At 40.2% G+C, this 25,824-nt stretch overlaps 3 protein-coding genes and 2 long non-coding RNA genes across 11 annotated transcripts; 3 read left to right on the top strand and 2 right to left on the bottom strand.

Annotated features, from left to right (window-relative positions):
- Positions 1–541: 541 nt before the first annotated feature.
- LOC123470075 lies at positions 542–1,297 on the top strand. 2 transcript variants are annotated; one of them, XM_045169682.1, is made up of 3 exons: positions 542–677; positions 742–846; positions 914–1,297. In XM_045169682.1, the coding sequence occupies exons 1-3, from the start codon at positions 542–544 to the stop codon at positions 1,138–1,140; spliced, it is 468 nt and encodes a 155-aa protein (XP_045025617.1). In that variant the 3' UTR covers positions 1,141–1,297. The 2 variants fall into 2 exon arrangements, 1 of the variants encoding a protein (XP_045025617.1); XR_006643512.1 differs by having other exon boundaries at positions 564–688; positions 914–1,084.
- Positions 639–8,527, bottom strand: LOC116916084. 5 transcript variants are annotated; one of them, XR_006643514.1, is made up of 11 exons: positions 8,299–8,527; positions 8,016–8,097; positions 7,816–7,851; positions 7,558–7,610; positions 7,305–7,382; positions 7,154–7,206; positions 6,901–6,978; positions 6,632–6,725; positions 6,390–6,470; positions 5,127–5,273; positions 639–653 (listed from the first exon to the last, which is right to left on the bottom strand). It is a non-coding gene; the product is annotated as an uncharacterized LOC116916084 (long non-coding RNA). The 5 variants fall into 5 exon arrangements; XR_006643517.1 differs by lacking the exons at positions 639–653; positions 5,127–5,273 and adding exons at positions 6,083–6,183; positions 7,058–7,095; XR_006643515.1 differs by lacking the exon at positions 639–653 and having other exon boundaries at positions 4,647–5,273; positions 8,299–8,521.
- A 1,628-nt stretch (positions 8,528–10,155) lies between these two features.
- On the top strand, positions 10,156–12,210 carry LOC116917890 (methionine aminopeptidase 2). Its single transcript, XM_032923492.2, has 8 exons — positions 10,156–10,525; positions 10,588–10,722; positions 10,795–10,949; positions 11,010–11,121; positions 11,176–11,301; positions 11,358–11,594; positions 11,654–11,828; positions 11,892–12,210. Exons 1-8 carry the CDS (start codon positions 10,267–10,269, stop codon positions 12,142–12,144), a joined length of 1,452 nt encoding a protein of 483 aa, XP_032779383.1. The 5' UTR covers positions 10,156–10,266; the 3' UTR covers positions 12,145–12,210.
- Positions 12,211–16,058: 3,848 nt separating this feature from the next.
- LOC116916205 lies at positions 16,059–21,171 on the top strand. Of its 2 annotated transcripts, none has more exons than XR_004390483.2 (2): positions 16,059–20,141; positions 20,403–21,171. It is a non-coding gene; the product is annotated as an uncharacterized LOC116916205 (long non-coding RNA). The 2 variants fall into 2 exon arrangements; XR_004390482.2 differs by having other exon boundaries at positions 20,376–21,171.
- Positions 20,879–25,785, bottom strand: LOC116916202 (endoplasmic reticulum metallopeptidase 1). The gene is given in 16 exon segments (XM_032921415.2): positions 20,879–21,498; positions 21,754–21,932; positions 22,027–22,142; positions 22,242–22,450; positions 22,555–22,710; positions 22,799–22,906; positions 22,995–23,071; positions 23,183–23,608; positions 23,692–23,985; positions 24,052–24,172; positions 24,245–24,376; positions 24,436–24,563; positions 24,633–24,795; positions 24,797–25,198; positions 25,274–25,499; positions 25,639–25,785. Coding segments are annotated over 15 exon segments (2,688 nt in total). The 5' UTR covers positions 25,283–25,499; positions 25,639–25,785; the 3' UTR covers positions 20,879–21,330.
- Positions 25,786–25,824: the final 39 nt, after the last annotated feature.

Below are 25,824 nucleotides of genomic sequence, written 5' to 3'. Positions count from 1 at the left end.
TCCTTTATACGTTTTCTTATTTTAGATGCTGCGTCGCAAAACTTGACGTCTTGTTGTAGAGGAGATAACGCGGAGATTAACGAAGGGGTCCTGTCAATTATCGGCTCAACAATAAAGGAATGCGGAGCAATCTAAGAGCGACTCGACATTTCTGGAGATTTTTTTTCAGAGAGATGGCGCGTCGGTCATGAAGATAGGGAAAAATCAGGCCGCGAAGTTAATTTTCAAGGGGAGGCTTTGTGCTTTTTTGCAGAGAAATGGCTGTCTGCTGTGTAGTTGGATGTGGACGCAAGTATAAACGAAACGATAAAGACAATAATCCGAAGTTCTATTCAATCCCAATCGTTAATCCCTACGACCCATTAACCCAATTGAGAAGGAATGAAACGATTGAATCTGTCAGAAAGTAGTGTGACACCTAAAATAAAAGTTTGTTGTGCACATTTTGAGTCAGGCAAGACATATTTTCAGTTTTAATAGTTAGATAACAATCTCTAAATATATTCACTATTGATTAACAGGAGGTCCAAGTTATCACCCGATGAAAAAGGATGTCGATTGTGCTCCTAACAAGAATCTTGAGCCACAATCGAAAGGAGAGGCAGTGGCTCAGCAAGCCAAACGCTTCATTAAAATCTCTAACCTGCCAAAGCCTGAAAAAAGGAAGAGAGAAACAAGTATATTAAAGGTTATACACAACTTGAAATAGTTAGCAAACCATATTAACAGTTGTAATTTTAGATTTGTCAAATACACCAGCTACCAGCTTAGCTGTGCCAGTTGACACACGCTTGGAAGTTTTGGCAGATGATGCACAAGTTGTGGAGACACCAGCCCACTCAGAAGGTATAAAGCCTAATTTTTTTGTTAGAGCAAGTCTGATAAATACGTATCATACTTGGTTTTATTATAGGAACTGATGGTCAAGAAGTTGACCTCAGTGAAGCATGCAATGTTTCAATGCTGAAGCAAGAAGTCGCATCCCTTTCAGCTCGTGTAGCTTTGCTGGAATCACAGAAGCGTGACCTCGAATTGGCCAATCAAGATTTATCTGAACGATTGGCTGACTTGGAACGAACCTCGGGGCGAACTGATATGTGCCACCGTGAGTTTGGTCTAATGAATAAGCAGAAAACTTAAAAAAAACTTGGTCTAGGCTATCGTCCAAATCGGTCATGCCGAGAATCGATGGAAAGGCTTTACCCTTCCCACTTTTTCATTTTTGGCCAAATTATAAATTTGGCTTAAAATACATGATTTAGATTCAGAATTGAATGAAAATCATGAAAATCAGGTTTATTTTTCTATTGGTCTTATAGTTTTTGATTTAAACGTTAAAAACCCTAAATTAAGTTGTTGCGCTAACAGCACTGTTTTCGGTAATTTTTGAAACGGCTGGTATAATGAGAAAACCAATCACTAAATCGAAATCAGCGTTTAATTTCGATTATGCCGTGTGATTTTTGGATAATTTCAAGATATGTCATTTTTGGCCGATTTTGACAAAAGTGGGAAGGCTATACCCTTCCCACTTTTTCATTTTTGGCCAAATTTCAAATTTTGCTTAAAATACATGAATTCGATTCAGAATTGAATGAAAATCATGAAAATCAGGTTTATTTTTCTATTGGTCTTATAGTTTTGATGATTTAAACGTTAAAAACCCTAAATTAAGTTGTTGCGCTAACAGCACTGTTTTCGGTAATTTTTGAAACGGCTCGTATAATGAGAAAACCAATCACTAAATCGAAATCAGCGTTTAATTTCGATTATGCCGTGTGATTTTTGGATAATTTCAAGAGATGTCATTTTTGGCCGATTTTGACAAAAGTGGGAAGGCTATACCCTTCCCACTTTTTCATTTTTGGCCAAATTTCAAATTTTGCTTAAAATACATGAATTCGATTTAAAATTGAATGAAAATCATGAAAATCAGGTTTATTTTTCTATTGGTCTTATAGTTTTTGATTTAAACGTTAAAAACCCTAAATTAAGTTGTTGCGCTAACAGCACTGTTTTCGTTAATTTTTGAAACGGCTGGTATAATGAGAAAACCAATCACTAAATCGAAATCAGCGTTTAATTTCGATTATGCCGTGTGATTTTTGGATAATTTCAAGAGAGGTCATTTTTGGCCGATTTTGACAAAAGTGGGAAGGCTATACCCTTCCCACTTTTTCATTTTTGGCCAAATTTCAAATTTTGCTTAAAATACATGAATTCGATTCAGAATTGAATGAAAATCATGAAAATCAGGTTTATTTTTCTATTGGTCTTATAGTTTTTGATTTAAACGTTAAAAAACCCTAAATTAAGTTGTTGCGCTAACAGCACTGTTTTCGTTAATTTTTGAAACGGCTGGTATAATGAGAAAACCAATCACTAAATCGAAATTAGCGTTTAATTTCGATTATGCCGTGTGATTTTTGGATAATTTCAAGAGATGTCATTTTTGGCCGATTTTGACAAAAGTGGGAAGGCTATACCCTTCCCCAAAGTGGGAAGGCTATACCCTTCCCACTTTTTCATTTTTGGCCAAATTTCAAATTTTGCTTAAAATACATGAATTCGATTCAGAATTGAATGAAAATCATGAAAATCAGGTTTATTTTTCTATTGGTCTTTTAATTTTTGATTTAAACGTTAAAAACCCTAAATTAAGTTGTTGCGCTAACAGCACTGTTTTCGGTAATTTTTGAAACGGCTGGTATAATGAGAAAACCAATCACTAAATCGAAATCAGCGTTTAATTTCGATTATGCCGTGTGATTTTTGGATAATTTCAAGAGATGTCATTTTTGGCCGATTTTGACAAAAGTGGGAAGGCTATACCCTTCCCACTTTTTCATTTTTGGCCAAATTTCAAATTTGGCTTAAAATACATGATTTAGATTCAGAATTGAATGAAAATCACGGAAATTAGGTTTATTTTTCTATTGGTCTTATAGTTTTTCATTTACATGTTAAAAACCATAAATGAAGTTGGTGCGCTAACAGAACTGTTTTCGTTAATTTTTTAAATGGCTATTCTAAAGAGAAAACCAATGACTAAATTGAAATCAGCGTTCAATTTCCATTATGCAGTCTGATTTTTGGAGAATTTCAAGAGATGTCGTTTTTGGCCCATTTTGACAAAAGTGGGAAGGCTATACCCTTCCCACTTTTTCATTTTTGGCCAAATTTCAAATTTGGCTTAAAATACATGATTTAGATTCAGAATGGAATGAAAATCACGGAAATTAGGTTTATTTTTCTATTGGTCATATAGTTTTTCATTTACATGTTAAAAACCATAAATGAAGTTGGTGCGCTAACAGAACTGTTTTCGTTAATTTTTTTAACGGATAGTCTAAAGAGAAAACCAATGACTAAATTGAAATCAGCGTTCAATTTCAAATATGCCGTCTGATTTTTGGGGAATTTCAAGAGATGTCGTTTTTGGTCGATTTTGACAAAAGTGGGAAGGCGGGATGAAGGCGTTGATGATCAGCGCACGCCTCATAGGACATGTATACGGAGTTTTTTTTTCCCTTTGGATTTTTTAAAAAAGGGGGGGGGCCCAAAAAAACTATAACACCAATAGAAAAAAAAACTGATTTTCGTGATTTTTATTCAATTCTGAATCGAAATCATGTATGTTAAGCAAAATTTGAAATTTTGACAAAAATGAAAAAGTGGGAAATTCTATAACCTTTCCCACTTTTGTCAAAAACGGCAAAAAAACGACATCTCTTGAATTTCTCAAAAATCACACGGCATAATCGAAATTGATTGCTGATTTTGATTTAGTCATTGGTTTTCTGAGTTCGCGAACACCGAGAGCTGTTGAGTTAGCAACCAGGACCCTGTCAGGAACTTTGCTAACATGTTTTCATCTCCGTTAGTCTAATACACCCATTTTGTGGGTGATACTGATACGTAAAGAAAGTAGTCCTTCAATGATTGACATACTTAGTTCTGTATAAGTTGATGTGGTGCTGGTATTGGCTTTGTGTACTAACGATTAAGATAAAAGTGAAGGATACGTTGTGGATCACTGGATCGCGAAAAAACTTGTGTGTGTAAAAACTGACCATTATTTCCGTAAAAATGGAAAAACTGACCATAATCCGTAAAAATAAGTTCCACACGTGGAGATCTGGACTGGAGAAGCAACGGACCTAAAGTAAACGGGATAGAAATTACTCATACATGGCCTTTCATATGAAGTCCGTTGCTAGGCGACGCAGGAAGCCCGGTCTTCAAAAATAGGTTCACGGCCTCCTGGTTATCGGGATTTTTCGTCTAAACGCCATCTATAGTCAAAAACATCATACCCGAAACTCGAGTCTGCCGTCTAAATTTCTCGGCAATCTCTCGCCGTTTAGCATAAAATTACGGGAACACGACTGCTCCGTTATCTGCTCTACAACACGATACCAATGTCCATGTCCTAACTTGGAAGGTGGTAAAACGTATAAAAGATTAATGCATAACCCTTTGCGAAAATGCCAGCTATCCGGAGAAATCTCAGAAAAAAGTGGGGTCGGTTGATGTGACTAGTGAGACATGCAGTTTCGCAAGAATCCCTATCGGGAAACTTTTTGACTAATAATAAGAATTTGGAATATGGAGGCCTGGAGGGCTTCAAAACCAACCCGACAAAAAAAGCTCGACCTTTTCTTTATTTCAAATACATGGATATTCATATAAAAAAATATGATTTTTATTCAAAATTAAACATGAATGTCGAAAATCAGGTTAGCTTTGACTTAGATTTAGTATTAATATTTTAAGAGTTATTTATTACCCAGCTTACTACCAGAAGGTACTGGCACTACAGTTGAGAAAAAAAAATGAAAACTAGTAATGACACAGACTACGAAGTAAAGACTACGATCGGGGATAGGGCTGAGAGGAATGATCAAAGCTATGCTCGTCCTATGCCGTATGGTGGCGCGTCGAACCACCCCCTTTTTCCCCAACCCCCTTTTTCAAAAGAAAGAAAGAAAAGGGGGTGGAATAAAGGAATTTATAGATCATGACTAGAGATCAGATAGAAATTAAAAAAAATTCACACAACAAGGGGAATATCTAAGCTATATCTACAAAAAAATACAACATTGAAAGGTTAATGGTTTACTTACAAGTTTACGGTGTGTGAAGACCCAAATCAGTAAGCAAACGAGAAAATATAATGGCTTTCAGAAAGTTCGTTCGACGCGCCACCATACGGCATAGGACGAGCATAGCTTCAAGGGGTTTATAGCCGTTCGTAGTCTTTACTTCGTAGTCTGTGGTAATGATAGTAAAAATGAAACAGTATTGTCCGGTAGTAAACCGTGTAAATGTAATGAATAATTCTTATATCTTATCTTACTACAATACCATAACCACGAATACAGGATTGGGCGGGGGGTGGAAATGGCTCAATTAAATAAACCAATTTTTCTTTTTTCTTTTAAAATCTAAAAATTGCTACTAAAGTACGGGATTTGGATTCAAAATTTAATGAGAATGTTTAAGTAAGGTTCGGTCTTCATACGGGTGGCACTCTAATTTACTGTCACTAGATGGGCATGTAGGATTTCTACAACTACGTAACAAATGGTGACCCAGAAAACAGGGATCGTCTTCAAATTATGGATCACACAGCGTTCTTTAATTTTACTCCATGCATTTCTCTAAAACGTTACCCTAAATCGAACAAGACCAATTAACCTAGATGTACTACCATCAACGTAATTCATTAATTGGCTTGTCAACTTCTGATATACAATATGGCTACAATAATTCCATTAAGATTAACTAATCAAACCCAATTTGATTCAATCAGTATGTTAATGAATTTGGAGATATAAAAAATTTACAAATTTCGAGCTTTTTTGGAAAATTCTTATAACTGAACAAAGCATTTTCGGCCAGTTAGGATACACTGGTGTATGTTTTTTTATGGCTTTCGAACGACGCTTCTCGGCAAAACGAGAAGAACATGAGAGCAGTTATGCCACGAGCAATAACAATGCAATTCTAGAATTTGAAAAAATCGCTATGTATGTATTGTATATATATAAATAAACGAAAATTCCTTCGTTAATTATTCATTCATTCATTCATTTATTCCAGTCAATTTTTGGCGTAACTTAATTTTCAATTTCAACGTTACTGCAACGACCGGTCACGATATTTCATTTCCCGCAACAGCTGTAAAGGACATGCACATTAGTAATTTTAAATACCGGACCAAATGTTGCTCTTCAACCCTTAGATTTCCCGTAATAAAATTAACGGAAGACCTTACACGGAAGAGCATTTTTGTTCCCACCGTATACCAAAGAACAGCCAGTTAAGGGCTAGCCCAATCGGCTTAATTAGTGGGGTAAGTTAAAACAGAAAATCTATAAACCAACCTGATACAGCCAATTTCTTCCAACGACTACAATCGGAACGTGCACTTGTCACACAGTACAGGTGCGACGGTATCAATACACCTGAAAAACACCACGATTAGTTTACGCAGTTAAAGGGATTAAACATAGCTTAACGTTCAGTCAGTGGTAGTGACGAAACTTAGTTTATCATAAGAATTTTCAAACATGAATAATATGCATCATACAATCAAGTAGGATAACTAACGCGTTCCTAACATTACCTTTCATAACCAGAGATGACATTTTCCGCAATACCGAGACGTTCCCACTGAGTGTTATGTGGGGCATGTGACCAACGAGCAACATGTTTTGCACCTATGTTGAACAAAAACTTTAGAATCCTAACGAACGAACGAACGACTATTTAGAACGTTTTACATATCTTATCACGTTGCTCAGTCTCAATAAATAAGTTTACTATCACTATCAAGTCTAGGGTAATTGATGCATCACAGGAAAATAAATATGTAAGAGCACAAACCGTACACACCCATAAAATCAAGCATAGCAAAATGTGAAGAGGACTCCAAGAGCTTGCGTTTGGAGATCAATGGGGTCCTAATACAACCTGCCAACAGGAAAAGAGAAATGAACAACCGCACTACACCCACTAGAGCTTCCTTCCAAAAAACCAAATCAGTAATCACCAAATTTTTTTATATCATGATATTCATTGGCCTGGACACTTAAAAAATTTTGTCATCATCTAGTGCAAATTGGGTGCCAACTTAAACTGTACATACCTGAGTAAAAAGCCCCAGCTCACAACAATTGGAAGGTAAAGCCAGCCCTTATCCTACAGAAAATTTCAGCATGTAAAACCAGAACAAACCAAACTAGACGTATGTTCAATACGTGCTCATGTTAATATGTAAGAGCACAAATCATACACACCATTAAAATCAAGCATAGCAAAATGTGAAGAGGACTCCAAGAGCTTGCGTTTGGAGATCAATGGGGTCCTAATACAACCTGCCAACAGGAAAAGAGAAATGAACAACCGCACTACACCCACTAGAGCTTCCTTCCAAAAACCCAAATCAGTAATCACCAAATTTTTTTATATCATGATATTCATCGGCCTGGACACTTAAAAAATTGTGTCATCATCTAATGCGAATTGGTTGCCAACTTAAACTGTACATACCTGAGTAAAAAGCCCCAGCTCACAACAATTGGAAGGTAAAGCCAGCTCTTATCCTACAGAAAATTTCAACATGTAAAACTAGAACAAACCAAACTAGAAAAATTTCTACTCCAGATGTATGTTCGAAAACATAAGTTCAGATCCATGCATGTCTAATAATTTGATTGAAGTCATTCAGCAACTTTGTTGCATATCAGAAAGAATAATCATCATTGTGATAAATGGAAATGGAAATGGAACTACGAGAATACAACTCACCCTTTTTCTCCCAACAATTGTGAATACAGCAACAACCTAGTCAATAAAAAAAAAAAGATTAGCGAAGCCAACAAAACTGGAAAATTGGCTTTCTTGCATTACAATTTCAGATAAAAATATTGTCTTCAAAGCGATCAGTACAGGTCTGTGTTGATCATCATACAAGCACTATGGTGGAAGTAGATAAAAATAATGCATACCTTTACTCAGAATGTTGCTGCAAGAGTAGAGGTAGTTTAGCTTTTCCAGGTTAGATGAGGTATCCTTTTTTCCAACTTCAACCTACATATATTAATACATTTAATTGTGCTTCACTATGCTATCATGGGTGTCTAATTTGAATTTACACTACTCAGAAAATATCAAGAACCATTTACCACATGCAGAGACGCATTTTGTAGGCAAGTAATGGCAGATGTGACTGAACTACGAGATTCAACGCCATGATAATGCTAAAGTATAATGTAAAACAACCAAACTTACATTCCCATATTCGCTACCACGTGGTCTGAATTCCTGTGCAGCATGATGTAATCGTATGAGAGCTCACATCCCAAGGAACAGCTCAGCGAAAGTGACTTAATGAAAGCGATGACAGCTATTTAAATAGATTTTCGAAGCAGAAGCCCTTCTAAAGAATGGTTATCCGTAGGACGTTGTCAGATCTGGGGCGAAAAACCTAGGATTCGTTTGAATCAGAGCTAGGGCTGTGGCCCGGACCAAATGGGACGGGTTTTTTCTTAAGGGGTTAAAATTAAAGGGTTTTTTTCCTTAAAGGGTTTTGAACCGGGTCGACGATGCAAAAAAAATGTCCCGTCCCGCTTGACCCGTGGGTCAGAAAAAACAACCCGGGTCGGGTCATGTCCCGCGTAATTATCGGGTCAAATGCACTTTTCTTCTCTTCTTTTCAGTCTCGTCATCAGACTCAACCATTACAACGTTTATATTTGGGAAACTTCTTTTTTTGCCAGCAGCATCACCTGATTGACAGGATTTAGGTACATTTGGACGTTTTCTGCGAATGGTGGCCAATTTTCAAAACTATTTTTTCCACTATCCACAATATGTTTATATTTTTTACAATGAGCTAGAACTTGAAGTAGGAAAGCATAGCATTTTAGCATAGTCTCCAGCAGTTCAAAACTATATGTGATTTTGTTTGGCATAGAATTGTGTAAAACTTGTGTAGAAATTGTGGAAAGTGGAAAAATTGTTTTGAAAATTGGTCACCAGTCGCAGCACTATATTGAGACAAACGTCCCAAGGCGCCTGTGGGTTGGTGACTTAGTGGGAGGACCTAAGTTCCCAAGTACGCAGAGAGATACCCCGATTCCTGTAGATTGCTATGTTTTCAAGCTATTCTGCTTTGTTGACTCATAACTTAGCGTAAGAGTTAAAAGCTTCTTTGTCTTACTACTAGATGGCGCCACATCTCGGGTTAGCCCGAGAACCCCTTGAACCGTACCGAAACCCGTCCCGAAAAAAAAATTCCTTAAAGGGTTGCCTTTTATCAGTTTTTTTTTCCTTGACCCGGGATCTGACCCGGGTTTTCATGACCCGGGCCACAGCCTTAATCGGGGCGCATTTTGCCAATCGGGTTTCGAAATTCGGGTCTCGGCGGCGGATGCTCGGGGGGAAAATTTTTGAACCCCGATCTCAATCGGGGTTGTATCGGGGATGCAACCCCGATTGCAATCGATCGACGTAAAACCATAATCGATCATGTTGAAATCGATTATTATGATGAAAATCGGGGAGTTCGCCCCGGTTGCCCCGATAAAAACCCGACCCAAATTCGTAGTTTGAATTCAGGCACTATTTTTGCAAATGGCGTCGGGGCAAGCGGGTTAACCTCGATTTTTGCCCCGCCCCGCCCTGGCTGACGAAGTGGCACCCGATTCAGCCCCGATTGCCTTTTCCCGGGGCGGGGCGGTTAACCCGATTATGGCTAATCGGGGCCGATCGCTAACGATAATTTACATCATCCAGATTTTTAAACGGGCGTCTTTTCAAGGTGAAAAAAGCACGTTCCACTAAAATATTATTCTGCGACTAGAATCACAACAGTATACTTTTTTTTAAGCGAAAATTATGAGTTATCATGGAATTTGGCTGAAATCTTATGAAAAACTGTTTGGTCAATTCCGGTCAATTCCCAATCCAACGCACGTCATTCTTCTGCGTTTACGACACCCAGCTTTTTCTTGAAAAATCACAAAGGTCAGAACTTCAACATCCACTTCAGGACCTTTGCGCAACCCACGGCACTGTACGGAGCACAAAATTTAATTTCTAAAAACTTGTGACCATTGGGATTGGGAACTTTACGAACAACGTGAGTCGTTTAATTGAAAAAGCCCCTGCTCACTAGACATGTTCAGTCATTGCTGGAGCTGGACTGGGCTGGAACTGGAAGAAATTCGCCTGCATGCCGATTTGTGTGCATGAAAGATGGCGGCATCCTGCAATAAAAATATGAACGTCAGTGAATCCAAAGAACATGAAGAATCAGACCATTTAGAAGAAGAGGTGAATGAAGAAGACCACACTAACGATAATAATGGAGAAGTAAAAACCAAGAAGAAAAAGAAGAAAAATAAGAAGAAATGCGCCACGGTTTCAGTTGTAGTGAACGGCGAAGATCCGAATCACGTTAAAACTAATGGAGAACTCGGTCAAGAAGAAAAGGATGATGAGGATGCCGCCGAAAGTAGCTTGTCAAGAACCATTTTCTATCAACTATTAGCCCTTAATCTTTGAAATTATTACAAGGTGAAGCTGCTGCAGTGAAGAAGAAGAAGAAGAACCGATCCAAAAAGAAAACCTCTGCTGATGTCACTAAAACTGTAACTGCAAAAGGTCAAACAGAACCTCCAACTATCCCCATTGTTGAACTTTTTCCTGATGGTAAAGTTGGTTCAGATTTTTTTTTATGAGAGGGATTCTGTTGATTTAAAAGCCCTTTTTTTATTATCTTAGGTAACTTTCCAGTTGGGGAAGAGATGGAATATTCTATTGTAGGGGATGACAGAACAGCCAAGGACCGTTTCACAAGTGAAGAAAAGAAAGCTCTAGATCGAGCACAAATGGACATTTACAATGAAGTGAGATGCGCTGCAGAAGCTCATCGCCAGGTAATTTTCACAACATGCATATAGATTTGTGGTTTTTTCCATTGTTCCTTCTTTATTCAGACTAGGCAGTATATGCAGCGCTATATTAAACCAGGGATGACCATGATACAAATCTGTGAGGAACTGGAATCAACATCTCGTAGATTAATAGCTGAAAATGGGCTTCAAGCTGGTTGGTTTTGCATGTTAAAAACTAAGAAATCTTATCATTGCATATTCTGTTTAGGTTTGGCATTTCCAACTGGCTGCAGCTTGAACCACTGTGCTGCTCACTATACTCCAAATGCTGGTGATACTACAGTCCTACAAGCAGATGATGTCTGTAAAATTGATTTTGGAACTCACGTCAATGGTAAATCAGCTGATCGGTGCATTTTACTTCTTTGCTTGATGCCATATTTTTCATAGGTCGAATAATCGACTGTGCATTCACGTTAACTTTCAATCCCAAGTACGACCGACTCCTTGAGGCTGTTAAAGACGCAACGAATACTGGTATTAGAGAATCCGGCATTGATGTTAGGCTTTGCGACATTGGAGCTGCAATCCAGGAAGTCATGGAGTCTTATGAAGTAGAAATCGATGGAAAGACCTATCAAGTGAAACCTATTCGTAATCTGAATGGGCACTCCATTGGACCCTACCGTATGTCAACGATGCTAAGAAAAGCGTCATTTAAATTCATAACTACTTTTAATTTACAGGTATTCATGCTGGAAAAACGGTCCCCATCGTTCGCGGTGGCGAAACGACGCGTATGGAGGAAAACGAGTTTTACGCAATAGAAACTTTTGGTTCGACTGGTAGAGGATACGTCCACGACGATATGGAAACGTCCCATTACATGAAAAATTGGGATGTTAGTCATGTCCCCCTTAGGTATAATCTTTAGCCAACGTTACTTCAAGTGAAATTATTCAAAACTAGTACGGTATTTTGCAGGTTAGCAAAATCGAAGCAACTGTTGAACGTCATCAACCAGAATTTCGGAACGTTGGCATTTTGTCGTCGTTGGCTTGATCGTTTGGACCAAACCAAGTACTTGATGGCGCTTAAGGACCTCTGCGACAAAGGCATTGTCGATCCCTATCCACCCCTCTGCGATACGAAGGGCTGCTACACGGCGCAATGGGAGCACACCATTCTGTTGCGACCAACATGCAAAGAAGTCATCAGCCGTGGAACCGACTATTAATCTCTCTATTTCGAATTGCCTCGTTTGCTCTGTTCAAATTAACACGGAGATAAGCGTGACTATTTACAATCTTCTTTTTGTCAATTATTTTTATTGTCCCCGTTATGATACCTTGGGCCAAAGTGTCTTGCCAGGTTAACATTTACGATAACAACGTCAGATGGCTTATTTTAACTAGCAGAAGGCGAAGGAATGGCGACTGGCAAGAATTGCACGTCATTCCCTTTCAAAATTGTTTAGAAATTATGATGACAAATCGCTTCTGTGTGATGTCCTGCACGCATGGATATCCAATTTGGTCTGTTCTTGTCTTGTTGCAAAATGAAAGAAAAAAACAAAAAACGTGAACTGATTCGTTCATGAAGAGTTTGGATATTCGAGATGCCGAGAGAGGAAATTATAGTCTCTGCCTGTTTTGTTATCGAAGGTATTCAAAAGAGAAACGAGAATGGAAAAGAGAAATAGAAGGACTGACAAAACAGCGTGGGGTGTCGCACACCATACTGGTACCTTTTGTTGAACTTTTTTGTTAGTATACTCAATGACTCTTTCCTCTCGTTTGATGCATAAAAAAGAAATGGGCTTGAAGAGGGAGGAAAGCGAAACAGAGACCGTTTCCATTGTGGAATGTTGTCCCATAGCTACAGAGCGTCTAAAGGCGCGGAGGAAACATAGTCCCACCAGGAAGGAGAGTATCTAGTGGTCGTGTCAATATTGGCCTACTCTTGGCAATGTGTCATCGACAATATTGTCGAGAGGCCTCGCCCCAAAAGTAAGCGTGCACACAAGTCCATACCCCCCCATTGTTTACCGTCGAGTTTCGTCGTCGAGTGTACTCATGCGGAATTGCTGTTGGCCGAGTGGGGGGTGACTTTCGTTTTCCTACAATTTTGTTTTTCTTTCAATATTGGAACTGTGATGTACACACATATTTCTCATCAACTTCGATTGACACCTGCGGCGTTGTGTATTAAATCGCCATTTGTGGCCAATGTCGATTCCTTGTTTGTCGGGAAATCGGTAGTCCGGTTTGTAGACCCTCCAGAGGCTTAAAAAAAAAAAAAAGAGACACGCGTTCATCGCGTACACACCCCCAACCCGCCACCCACTCTCTTGTGGCAGTGTGTGCCAGGTAGTCTGCGTCTGTCGATCGACTGTCGTGAGAGTTGATGGACGACCTCTTCGTCTAATATTGATAACACGCTACAAGCTATGGCCGTGCAGTTGGAGACCCGCCCATTATGCCCCCACCTTTCTTCCATCTCGCCAGTTACAGTCGGCGAATAAATTAGTTGTAGTAGAATGAGAAAAAGGAGGGAGAGACGGAAAAAATTAAAATAATATAAAACAAAATACGCACGTCACACCCGCTCGCCAGCGTGACTGAAAAGGTCCGCCTTTTGTCCCCGCCATTTCTACGGCGATGGATCCTTTCCTGTTTCTGAAAGCACAGCAGCTTCGATGTGTGTGTGTGTGTGTAGGAAGAAAGGAATAGGGTAAAAATAAAAAATAAATAAAACAGTCAAAGAGAGGCTTCATGTATAGCAGGAAAAAAGAAACAACAAAAGAAACGGAGAAGAATAAAAGTATTCATGGGTGGAAACGTCGAAATAACATTGACCGATTGAATTCTCCTCCGGGCGTCAGGGATCGTTTCGTTTTTTTTATTACTATTATTTTATTTTATTTGATTTTGGTTTAAATGACTCCGAGGCGAGAGCAGCCAGACCGGATGTAATTGAAGGCCCACACCCAATCGAAAAAAAGGGGGACAAGTACAAAACAGGTGTCACATACGAAGAACACACACATGGCTGGTGTACCGAAGGAACTCTCAACAAACTTCTCTCATTATCACCTCCGCCAGGGGAGGAAACCCATTAAGGAAAATTACGTATCGAATAAGTTCATTAATTCATTTTTACCAAATGGCTTTTTCATTTCACAGTTGCTATTTCAGAATAACAATTGATCCGTTGTATTTATTTGTTTCCTTCCACCATTTTTAAAGCGTATAGCCCACACTGCTGGTTTTAAAATAATAATAATAATAATAATAACAACAGTCAAACAGTAATAAAAACTTCCGGATAGACGTTAACTTCTTGACTGACCGGAGAGCCTTACCATGGTCCTGACGAGAGATGGGCTCTCTTGTGCAACTTAAACAACATAACAAACTGTTTGGGTATTGTAAAGCAAGGTCGACCTATACCTTGTCTCCTACCTTTATTTTTTCTAATATTCCTGTTGCCTCCTTATACAGCTGAAAAAGCAGCGGGTGTATATTGGCCCGTCATATGTGTTGGTATTTAAGAAAAGGGCATTCGGGAAAAGGAAGAAGACGATGTGGAAACAAAGAAGAAGAATACATTTTGGCTGCGTCATCAGCACGCGTTTGAATCACGATGCGCTCGGTGAATAGTAAAAGATAAGATTTCAACTCCCCATTCATCATAACGTCAACTCATTCTCTTCATGTCCTTCGATTTTTGGTTTTGTTTTGTTTAATACCCATTCGAGTTTTACGTGTACACGCGCGGAGCAAGGACTCCACATCACTAAACCACCCACCCAAATGCAACTCCATCCGCGCATCCACACCAATATGCTGTGTACATACTTTTGAGAATTGTAGATATAAATAAGTACAACATTTTTAGCTAACTTATGCATGTTTCTCATTTATTCAGATTTTCAAAATCTGATCAATATTCGTTGCGGCTGTTGATTTTCTTTTGATTTTTTGAGCAGCAGCTTTAACCGAGGCATCAATCGAAACAGCTATTTTTTACGGGTCCGCTAGCCAGAGGTGTATAACATCCATCCACCAAAACACGCATGAATCCTAGCTATGGTAATTATTTATTTATGAGAAAACGAGCCAACCCCTCGAACTCGTGGGAGGTAAACCCGTGAATGTATACAGACGCGCACAGTGTGTATACATTCTATGCATGCAACGTGTCGGCGGCGCGGATTCTGCGGAGGAAGGCTCTCTCTCCCCCAGCCGACAACCAGAAATTATTTCCTTAAAAAAAGAAGAAAGGAGAAAACAAAAAATTAGAAAACATTCCCACTTCTAGATCCGGCAAATCAAAAGAAGAAAAATGGGAAAAAAAGGCGTGGGTAGTTACGAGAAAAGGGTGGGTTGGGTGAATATAGAGACCAACCCCACGGCACGTTGGCATCGGTTGTCATCCGTTTTGTTAAAGACGTGACGTGATCACTCGTCACTACCGCTCGCCGACCACTCTTGCTCATCTGCCCAACCCTGAAATTTTCTGTATTCCTTTGCTGCTGCCTCACCTTCTAAACGCATCACGTCACATATTTTATTTGTGTAGTTTCTTTTTTTTTTCTTCCTTTCACAGTTGACTGGCCATCTTGCGTCTTCATCGGTAATCTCACGCACACACCTTTTAAGTTTGCGTCTAGATTTTCTTGTGTATCCAACAGAAAAAGCTCATCACCTTGCACCTTTTGGAATAACACTTTGCTTCTTCGTGTAGAACTCATTTTTTTCTTCAAGTCACTATTCTCTGAAGCAGAAGATCCTCTAGCGATATCCTTATCTTTTGCATCAAGTGTCCCGAGACTCCTGTTTAAATCCACCCAGCCACCCCCTTGTTGATTACTCCGGTTAAGCCTACAGCTAAAAGGCAACGTGATTTTTTATATCATTTTTATGTTTCACTTGCACAAGTCTCAAATGCATGAATAGGTGTGTGTGTGTGTGTGTGTGTAGTTCCCAGGTTCAGGTTGTTTTGTTTTTTTTCTTTCAAAAACTGAAACGCCCAGTACCACCTGGGACCAGGAACAGAGCGGTTGGGTGAGAGAATAAGAAAAAGGGCGAGAGAGAGGATAACCCACGCGTGGAGTCGGGAAGCAGCTTTAGTCTTGATTGCGTCTCCGTCCTGTTCAGTTGCGTTCATACCGACCTCCAACGCCTTTCGTCCCTTTTTTTTTTTTTGCTATCATTCCTTTTTTTTTTCCAGACTCCCTCATTCTAAGTGCCGCAAGGAGTTTATAGAACTCTACATACATAGACAGCAAAAGTGTGTACTGTATCTGTATTTTTATCTATATGAGGCGCGTGCGAGTGCGTGACTCAAACTTCATCCGTGACTCAAACGAAAAAAAAAAAGCGGAACCCACCTTTTCCAACTTGGGTCTGGCTTATTTATTTTCTTTCCCGTCTACCCTCCCTGCTCTTTTTTTCTCCGATTGCTTTTGATTCTTACCTTTTCTGGTCATCGTTTACCTCTATAGCCTATATATTTTTTTAAATTTCTTCCTTTGCCCGCTTTCTCACGAAGGCTGTTACGAATTGAACGTTGAGCGTGAGTTGCTGTGTCGTAGCCATTATTCCGGCGATGTCCCTGCGCTTGAATTTCTATTTCTCCGACTGTTGTTCAACTGCGATCGATTCTGTAACCTACAGGATGTGTGCGACCGATGCAACGAAGCCTCGTGACTGATGGAGGGTTTCGCGCGAAGGCAAGATGTCGGCATAGCTGACGTGTTAATCCGAGTGTAGCTGTGTTACATCGTGCCAACGTGAACCGCTCCCATTGACTTCATAATACCCCACTGTCGTTCACGTTATTATTTTCGGTTTCCACCTTATGTTTTTCTTTCTTTCCCTTTTCGGTTTTTTCCTTCTTTCCCTTATTTTCCTTGTTTCTTTTTTTTTCTTCATGTTTATTTGATTTATTTTTACTAGCGTTTTACTGATGACTATTTCTTTTTTTTCCCGAGGTGGGCGGATGCTACATCATAATCCTTCCTCGTTCGTCTACCATATTCTTGTGTGTGCGCATCCGCCCGTTTGACTCGTTGATTAACGAGGTCTTTGTCTCGACTGCGACACTCAATCTCTGGTCCTCTCGTCTTCTGTTGGTGTTGAATTCATTCCATGCGTACCTGAACCTTCCTCCTGCTCCATCCTTTCGCCTATTTTTCATCTCTCTCTGTCTCCTCTCTCTCTCTTCGGCTGGCCTTCGGGGCTGGCCGGGCGTGATGTCAATGAACGATTCGCGATTCGCATCGCTATGTTCTGACATGATGAGCCGTGCGATGACGCCATCCTTTTTTCTTTATTCGTTTTGTTTTGTTGGGTATACCCAACAACATTCCACACGCTGCTGGGCAGGCCGTCCTGGACGACGACGATGGACAGAGTGAGTTTATTGTAACCAAAAAAAAAAAGGCAGGTAAACTGTACTCAAGCACGAAACAACAAATAGTTTTCAGTGTTGCCTTTTTCCCTTCACCCGCTGTGCGGAAGGATCGGAAGTTCGCATTCAGCGGGGCCCAGCTGGGCAATGTCTCGATTTTGCCGTGCCGTGCCGTACCACACTGTGTTGTTGTATTATTTTTTTTTCTTTTTGTTTAGTTGATTCACCGCCTCATTTAATGGTGGATGTTGGAAGTACCGCCTATAGCTTTACACGCCCTGAAAAAAAGAAAAAAAAGTCAACAATTCCGCCGGCTGGCACTCCCGGGACCTCGTGTGTGTATGGCCGTTGCTTTTGGCCAGCAACCGCAATGGCAAAATTGGGCGGGTGCCTTTGGCTTATATATTCTCTAGCTATGCAACATGGCCGAAGAAACGTGATACGTCGATTCATTTTCTTTTCAAACGTGTTTTTCTTTTTCCTTTGGAACGTTTTAGCTTGTCCCTTTGCGACGTTGCCGTGATATCAGTTTCCTGTTAGCGACCTCCCCCTCTCACTCACAACATCGTCCGTTTTCTTTTCTTTATTCTTGTTTTTTTTTTTTAGCATTTCTTTCTTTCACCGTACAGCCAGCCATCATCATCATCATCACTCAAAGTACGCTGCTCCGTTCGAGGCTGAGGTCGTGTAACACATTGCCCACCCCCAGTCTAGGTGGAAAATTATGAATGATAATCATCCGGTTATTATGCAGTCAAACGTTAATATCGATAATTTGAATGCTGAATTTTCTCCCTTTTTTTTTCTCTCTTAAGAAGGCCATGCCGCACATTTGTAGTTCCTTGACCATCTACGGCCGGGTTATCCAGCAGACATATTAGGCGGAGGAGCCATCAGGTCGCCATGTTCAACGCATTGAAACGGTCCTGGACGATCATCAACGGCCGATAATCAACAAAGAACGTCGATGCTGTCACGGCATTCAATCAGTGCAGCGAATCACGTTGGAGGATTCTCTAATGTTGTAGTGTCGGTGCATATGGTTAGCCTGCTGGAAAAGAAACATTTATTTCCTCGCCGTTGGAGAAAGAAAGAGAAATTCTTGGATCGTGGCACCCATTCATAATCGATCGTTGGGATAAACATTGCCAGCAAGAGCGTCAACTTCCAGCTGTAGTGTTGCTGGAGCTGCAACATGGTGAAACAGAGTTATGTCTATTGAAGCTCGGCCGTTCGTCATGCAGCAGTGTTGCCTGGGCATTAACCCAATGAAAAATGAGATTTGTGGTCGTCGCCACAACAAAAAAAAATGAGGAATATCCTACAAGATTATTTTGGCTGACAAAGGCAAAAGCATTGCAGTCAAAAGCAAAACAAATGAAAGAGGCCAACCTTTTTTGCACGTTTCGTGCTGCCGTGACGAATAAATCGTTTCCTATCGCTGATGCGGTCATCCGACTCGAGGCGGAGGATTGCCAATGGCCAATGCCAGTGAGACGTTCCCTATCACGATCCATGTACGTCCTCTTTCTTTTGAAATTAAAAGAAAAAAACAGCGTCTTCAAATCGGCCACTGAAAATTCGGATATTTATGTATTTTCTTTTCATTTCACTTGTATTCCCGATGTTTGGGTACGGCTCAGCCCTTCCAGTGATCAAGCTGAGAATCCCAGTTTAGCTAGTGCATTAGCGTAACACACGCCTGTAGCTGTGTTAAATTAACCATATTTTCAGATCTTCTTGATGGCGTAAGCCGTTCACAGTTTAAATCAAGTGATAATAATGATGAACTGCTGACTAACCCACGCGTGCTTTGACGTGTAAAACAATCCAATTGTGTATCATTTACAAACGCCAATGGGCATTCTCTTTTCCTGGAGGAAAAAGAGAAGATTAAAAAAAAAAAAGCTTAATTAGAAAAATATACAAATAAAATACAATTTCATTTAAAAGTCGTGAAAATAAAGGAGGGGCTTTTTTGGTTAGTTTTGCATATATGATGGCAAAGAGGGCGCCAGCTCTACCCTTAGCCTCGAGCTGTGCAGCCTCAATGCCATAAATGAGCATGTATCGTTGTCTATGTGCTGTGTGTGATGCGAGTGCAGTTAATACGAATCAAGCAAGTAAAATAAAAAGCAAAAAGCAAAAAAATATCGTGTATTACATTTACGGGTGGTTAGAATCGGCTAGTGTTTCTCGGGTGACGTGATCCAAGAGGTGGCCACACATCATCACGTACTCTATGCACAGGCCGCTCAATCTTCTTCCAACTTTTAGATTTTTTTTTTTTTTTTTCATCTTCCTCCTTTGTTTGACTTCTGGATGAAAAGGAGGCGGAATCCAGCTGAAACTCACAGCTGTACAGCAAGCAAACGGATAAATCTAATCACACATAACTCGGGTTAATTCGGACGCATGCTGAGTCGTCTTTTTCATGCTGCCGTTGTTCCATACAAGCCAAGGATAAGCAGAGAAAATAATATTCGTTACAGCAAGTAACTAACCTCTTTGATGGTGAATCATCTCTTCTTGTCAAAGGCAAAGAAAAGAAAGGGGGGGGGGAGGTATGGAAAGAACTGGGATGACGACCTACAACACGTTTTTTTTTTCCCCTTTCTTTCTCTCTCTTGATTATATATGCGTCGATGATGTCACAACTCCAAACTGAGAGCGTTCGTTATTACAAAGAAGGAACCATGCATGCGCGCACCAAGAACACTATATGTTTTTGTATATACCAATTGTGCTTTATTCTTGGGACCGTGGTAGCATCTAGTGCCTCGACCCGGATGGTGCTTCTATTTTAGAACTTGCCACGTGAGTTTTTTTTTTTTCTTTTTCTTTTTCGCTTTGATGGATTCGCCAATGATATCAGGGTTTTTCAAACGAGTGATTCACGAGTGACGGTTAACAGTAAATCATGCACAATAGGGGGGTCGATATAGAGAGATGTTGGCAGTAATATGAATTTGGTATTTTCACATAGGGAAGCTGCTACGTCAAATTTGAACACTGCCATACACGATTCTTGTTTCTTTTTTTTTTTTAAAGAAAATTTTATTTAATGAACCAACGCAGAAGGAAAAATTCTATTCTGGCTGGATGGTGATGCGAGGAAGAACTCGTACATCGAACGGATGGTTGTAGTATTTACGCTTGCGTCCCTTTACGTGTGGTGGATTCTTCAACCACTACAGCGGAGGGGGTTATTTATCAATGCCTCAGCTGTTCAAGAAAAGCTTGATTTTCTAGTCGCCCATTTTCTCCGGAGCTCCTTTGACGCAAGTGGAGGCGAGGCATCGCAATGACTCGCTCCTGTCAATCCATCTTCATCACGTGATCAAAAAGTCTGAACGAGCCGCGGGGAAACCTTCGCAAAGAAGACGATAACCGAAATTCCAATCCCTCGAGAAAAACAAAACAAAACAACACGGAATCTAAAATAAGGTAAAATCAAATCAAATGGAATAAAATAAAAATAATAAATAATAATAAAAAGAAAAAAGAAAAACCACAATAAAGAAAAGAAACCGGTCGAAATCAACAGGGGATTGTCTGCTGGCAAATTGACGTGTGTAATGGAAGACTGGAAGCAAAGATAACAAAAAAGAAGAAAAAAAAATGAAAAAAAAAGAAGAAGAAAGGAAAATAAAAGGCAGAGAAAAATAATAAGTTGGACTGCGAAAGTGATGACGGTTAAACACCTAACACACTGCAGACACGCAAGCACACAAAACAGATTTGGCACAAACAGCAGAAGAATATTTGACGGACTCAAAGCAGATTCTTCTCATAAAGCACATGCATCATCAATTCATAATAAACACTTTTTGTTTTCTTTTGTTTAGTTTTGTTTCTTTTGTTTGTTTTTTTCATTTTTCTGAAAACGGTAAAATAAAAATAGGAGAAAGGAACAGCAACTCCCGATGCGAGGCGCTCTCTTCGACCTAGTAGACAGACACGGCCTCTATACAAGTGTACTTCTCAACGAATTGCTTTTTTTCCCTTAAAATGACCAGTGTGAGTAAGTGGCAGTCCATCCGTGCGCGTACATCCACGACGGAAACTTTTTCAACGTGTTGGCGAATTCATTTGCCATGGATTCGTGTCCGTGCAGGATGTGACTCGTCACCGCAATCTCCAGCACTTGCTTCCCACTCAGAGAGGGTGGGACCTGCGTCATCATCACACCATAGAAGCAAAACAGAGAGGTACAAGCCCGAATACAAACACACACGCACAAAAAGAAAGAAGAAGAAACAACAACAAATGAATCATTAGTTAAGGCAATTTACGACTTTAACATCATCTTAACGAACCGACTATTTTTTTCCCCTTACAAAACCATCGGCCGTCAAACATTTTTAACCAAAAATAGCCACTACAAAAAAAAGAAAATAAATAAAAATTAATGAGAAACAAAACAAACCTCGAGTGTGACTGTCAATTCGTATGGCGTGTTGGGTTGGACGCCGTAGAAGTAAGTCACAAAATAAAGCGGCCGTTCAGTGTAAAAGGAATCGGCGTGCGGTAGCTCCTTGCTAGCCGACCATCCCACCAGTTTAACTCCACTGATGGGCCATATCATCAAAGTCATATGATCAGGCCCTGTTTGATTGAGGAGGTAAAAGAAAATTAGAATTTAACGTTAGACGGAAAAAAGAATTTTTAGACAAGGCTGCGGTGCAAAATAAATGCTCACCCGTCAACGTAAAGGTTAGACTCCGTTTATCTACGCCCGTAAGCTTTAGATCAATCAACTCGATTCGAGTTGGATGATAAATTAATGGTTGCGGAGCCGGCGCCCAATAAGAAGATCTGTCATCGAATGGGAAAGATAAAATTTCTTTTACTTCTTTTTTAAAACAGGCGGCTTTTTAATGCATTTGCTGGATTGCATGTCAAATGGTGCATTACCGAATCCTTTTAAGATATGGGAAGTAATAAGGCAGACCGCAATATGGGAGGGTGTGACAGTGCGATTCGTCGACAAGTTTGACGCCCTCTCTCGGCTCCAGTGGCGCCAGCAATTCCGGTTTAATGTGATGATCCCAACCAAAGAGCCAATACCCGGACTCCCGCCGGCGTACCAACCCGTTTGACTCATAAAAGGTTCGCTCGACGTGCTGAAATAAAATAGAGATAAAGAAAACCAAAAAAAAACAAAAAGAGAAAAAAGCAGGTTCAAAATCTATCGCTTTCTCAGATTTTTACGATCAATCTAATCTACCAGAATTTGGACTCGCTGAGGTTTGGCTTCAACGATACCAGTCGAGTAAGGGAACCCCAACGGAGTGAATATTACTGCAAGAACAACCAGAAGATGGCCAGCCATCAGAAGGAACAAGATCCGGCGGGCATGGCGGACTAAGCTCACCAGGGGAAACTGCCAAGAACGGGAAAAAAAACAAAGGTGTCTAGGTCATCCGGAAGATCCCGTTTCATTCGACAATTCGAATAGAAATAGGGCATACGAGAAATGCTGCGATCAGTAATCCAAAGGCAACCGTCACCATGGCGACTAACAAATCGGGATTCGAATGAATGCCATTTCGACCGGAAATGGGCACCAGAAGTGCGATCTTTAGTAATAAATTGAGGGGGGAAAAAATTGATTAGCATCGGTGGATGTGGGTGTGGTTAGAGAAAAAGAAGAATTAAATCAATTACGACGCTATCGGAGAGATAAAGGGTTTGTAAAATGGGTACGGCGAACGAGAAAAAATGGAGAAGGAGCCAACCGCCATCTATCGTACACGGGAGACAGTAAAATGATTATTCAATTTTCAACCGAATTAAAAGTTTTTCCCAACCCATCAATTTCCTTTAACATTCAGTTGGGAGATCACTGTTATTACCTATAGTTTTCCGCTGATACAACTTGTCCAAAAACCATCGGCCAAAGATAGCCGACGACAGCCAAAGCAGTAAAAGTACATTGGCTCGAATACCGTACATATAAGTCAGGAGAACGATCAACGTGAGATTCAGTTTAGCGCCCTCGAACTGAACTCGCTCCATCAGGAAACTGGATTTAAGTGCTCGTTCTTGTGCTGCTGACACTTGAAGGAAGACGAAAAGTGCCACCGCCAGAGCCGGCATTCCGTAAAGTCCGATTAGCACGTGGGGACGACTGTACCATGACATAGTGAATCCAGCCAACGTCACGACACCCACTGTTAGCCAAGCAGCGAAAAATGCACCCAACATTTGGAAAACACCTGTCAAGCAGCTAAAAACGACTTGTTTGCACACGGTCCCAATTCGTCCGGATGGAGAATCGGCTGCAACATAAATGGAAATATAATTGCAAAAATGTTGAGTAAAGTAGTAGAGAACATGAAGAAACCACTAAAATATTATTTACCATCCTGAAGGGTGACCCAGGCGATAGATTGATAAAAGGCTAAGGTGATCAATGTGATGTTTAACAGGTGCCAAGATACGTTGGAGAAAGTTATCATGAACAATCCCAGGTAATCGAAAAAGATAACGATTTCGCCCGAATCCCGCATAGATGGCCAATCTAAATTAGCCAAATTGGAAACCAAAGCAAGTAGATTGTCTCCAGCCCGCTGAACTGAACTCAATGAAACGTGTTGGATATCGTCATATTTCGTGTGATAGACGTAGCCATTCTTAAAATACGCAAGGTCGAGACCTAAAAACGAAAAAGGGCGTGAAAAAAATTCTGAAGTTAAATTTATTGTGGATTCAGCAACCCAACCTGGAATTTGTCCAAAATCTCGGAATATTTTGAAATCAGTGTCAGATGGCACCAACTTTGCTTCAAAGATTTCCTGAGCAACAATATTTGCAAAGGGATACGGGGCAGCTGCAGCATAGGCCTTTAAAATTTATAACATGATACGAGTTAGATATTATCTGTAGTATCTGAAAACGAATATTTTGAACTGTACCTTTATCAGCCACGAATTGCCCGGGCCAGCCTGGAATACAATTTCTCTGCCTCCCGCTCCGCAAGCGTCTAGATTGACGAAAGCTCCAACTTGCTTCGCCCACGGATGTTGCGTGATGAATCCATGCGCCCCCTAATACAAGAATATAAAACAATAAGATTTCCAACAAAGATGGAATTAAGTTATCCTACCAGCATGCCCTTCTCTTCGGCACCGTTAAACAAAAAGATTACTGGGTGTCGGGTAGGTTCAGTTCTGCGAGTAAGTACTTCCAATACTTCAAGGGCCACTGCAACACTGACACCATTGTCACTCGCACCTGAATAGTTTCACAGTCAGACATGAGCCAGCCTAATTTCTACATCAATTTCATTAGTAACAATACAACCTGGACTTCCAAAGACACTGTCAAAATGAGCATTCACCAGCAAGCTTTCTGCATTTACGTGTGAGGAATTTTTATCTTCTATTTTTACTACAACATTTGCAAGGGCATGGTAGATTGTGTTGTGATCAATCCCATCAGTCATAGGAGTCATGACACCAGAAGGTCTTTTGAATATCCATGGTGATTTTGTGAGCAGAATTTGCAAACTGTTTTATGAATCCAATCTCTCGCATCAGTAGATCCACAGTTCTGATTTCATTCTCGTAACTGCCTGCTACTCGAGGACCAATGCTTGTTAATCTCTCAAGATGTTTGTAGGCCCGCTCTCCAATGAAGGCTCCTGGGTGTGAACTTGCATCTTTTAGAAGGATTGGAGCTGGAAGTCGATGGTCAGACAACGTCGAAATCCCCATGAGAAGGATGAAGCCGACGGCTGCACTAATTAAACAAGGAAGAAATGGAAATTTCCACGAATGATTGTAGCTGTTCCCATCCATCATTCCAACGGCAGAGCCGAATGGAGTAAAATCACTTGCGAGTTTCCCTCGCTTCCTTAAATTAGCTTCCTATATACAAAAACAGAATGCTGTGATTTAAAACCCAAATCAAATAAAATTAGAAAAAACAAAACTTTCGTGTACCTCAAACATAATCACTTCTGTATAGACACGTGTTTTGTTATGGTAAGGGATTCAATGCACTAAGAAGCCCTTTCTGACAAGAGATGTTGGGAGTGTGGGAAACACGAAAAACGAAACCGAAAGAACTGACTTTTCGCGTTCTAGGGCTGACAGGCTCTCGCCGCCTCTTATTTATCATTCAGTACCAGCTCCCACGTTCCTAGCCATCTCCAGTCATTACTTAAGTCTAAATAAAATTAGTCAGAAACTTTTTTATTATCTGACATGAATCCATAAATGACTGTAAATGGTCAGATGGATAGCTTTTGCCATCCAGCAGAGAGGAATTCAAACATGAAAATCAGACTCATTTTAACTACTTTTACCTCTTCATGCACACCAATGCTTGAATGAGCATTTTGAGTTAGTATCCGGAACATATACTTTTCAACCTTTTGGGGAATCAGAAAAGGTGGCACGGTTTCAACTTTCAACTATTAAACACGAAACCTTGTTCCTTCCCTTTCGGGTTGATACTAAAAAGCACCCATGATAATTTTCCGACTCCACCT

Source organism: Daphnia magna, linkage group LG2 (assembly GCF_020631705.1).
Source record: "Daphnia magna isolate NIES linkage group LG2, ASM2063170v1.1, whole genome shotgun sequence".
NCBI lineage: Eukaryota > Metazoa > Arthropoda > Branchiopoda > Diplostraca > Daphniidae > Daphnia > Daphnia magna.
The sequence above is the reverse complement of the archived record's forward strand: the minus strand, read 5'-3'. Positions and strand labels throughout refer to the sequence as shown.

What these genes read in the sequence shown, in the direction of transcription:
- LOC123470075 (XM_045169682.1), top strand. Translation starts at nt 542, where the DNA reads ATGAAAAAGGATGTCGATTGTGCTCCTAACAAGAATCTTGAGCCACAA. An exon ending in AAAAAGGAAGAGAGAAACAA is followed by an intron (nt 678 to 741) that starts GTATATTAAAGG and finishes TTGTAATTTTAG; the next exon opens with ATTTGTCAAATACACCAGCT. An exon ending in GACACCAGCCCACTCAGAAG is followed by an intron (nt 847 to 913) that starts GTATAAAGCCTA and finishes GTTTTATTATAG; the next exon opens with GAACTGATGGTCAAGAAGTT.
- LOC116917890 (XM_032923492.2), top strand. Translation starts at nt 10,267, where the DNA reads ATGGCGGCATCCTGCAATAAAAATATGAACGTCAGTGAATCCAAAGAA. An exon ending in TGATGAGGATGCCGCCGAAA is followed by an intron (nt 10,526 to 10,587) that starts GTAGCTTGTCAA and finishes AATTATTACAAG; the next exon opens with GTGAAGCTGCTGCAGTGAAG. An exon ending in TGAAAATGGGCTTCAAGCTG is followed by an intron (nt 11,122 to 11,175) that starts GTTGGTTTTGCA and finishes TATTCTGTTTAG; the next exon opens with GTTTGGCATTTCCAACTGGC.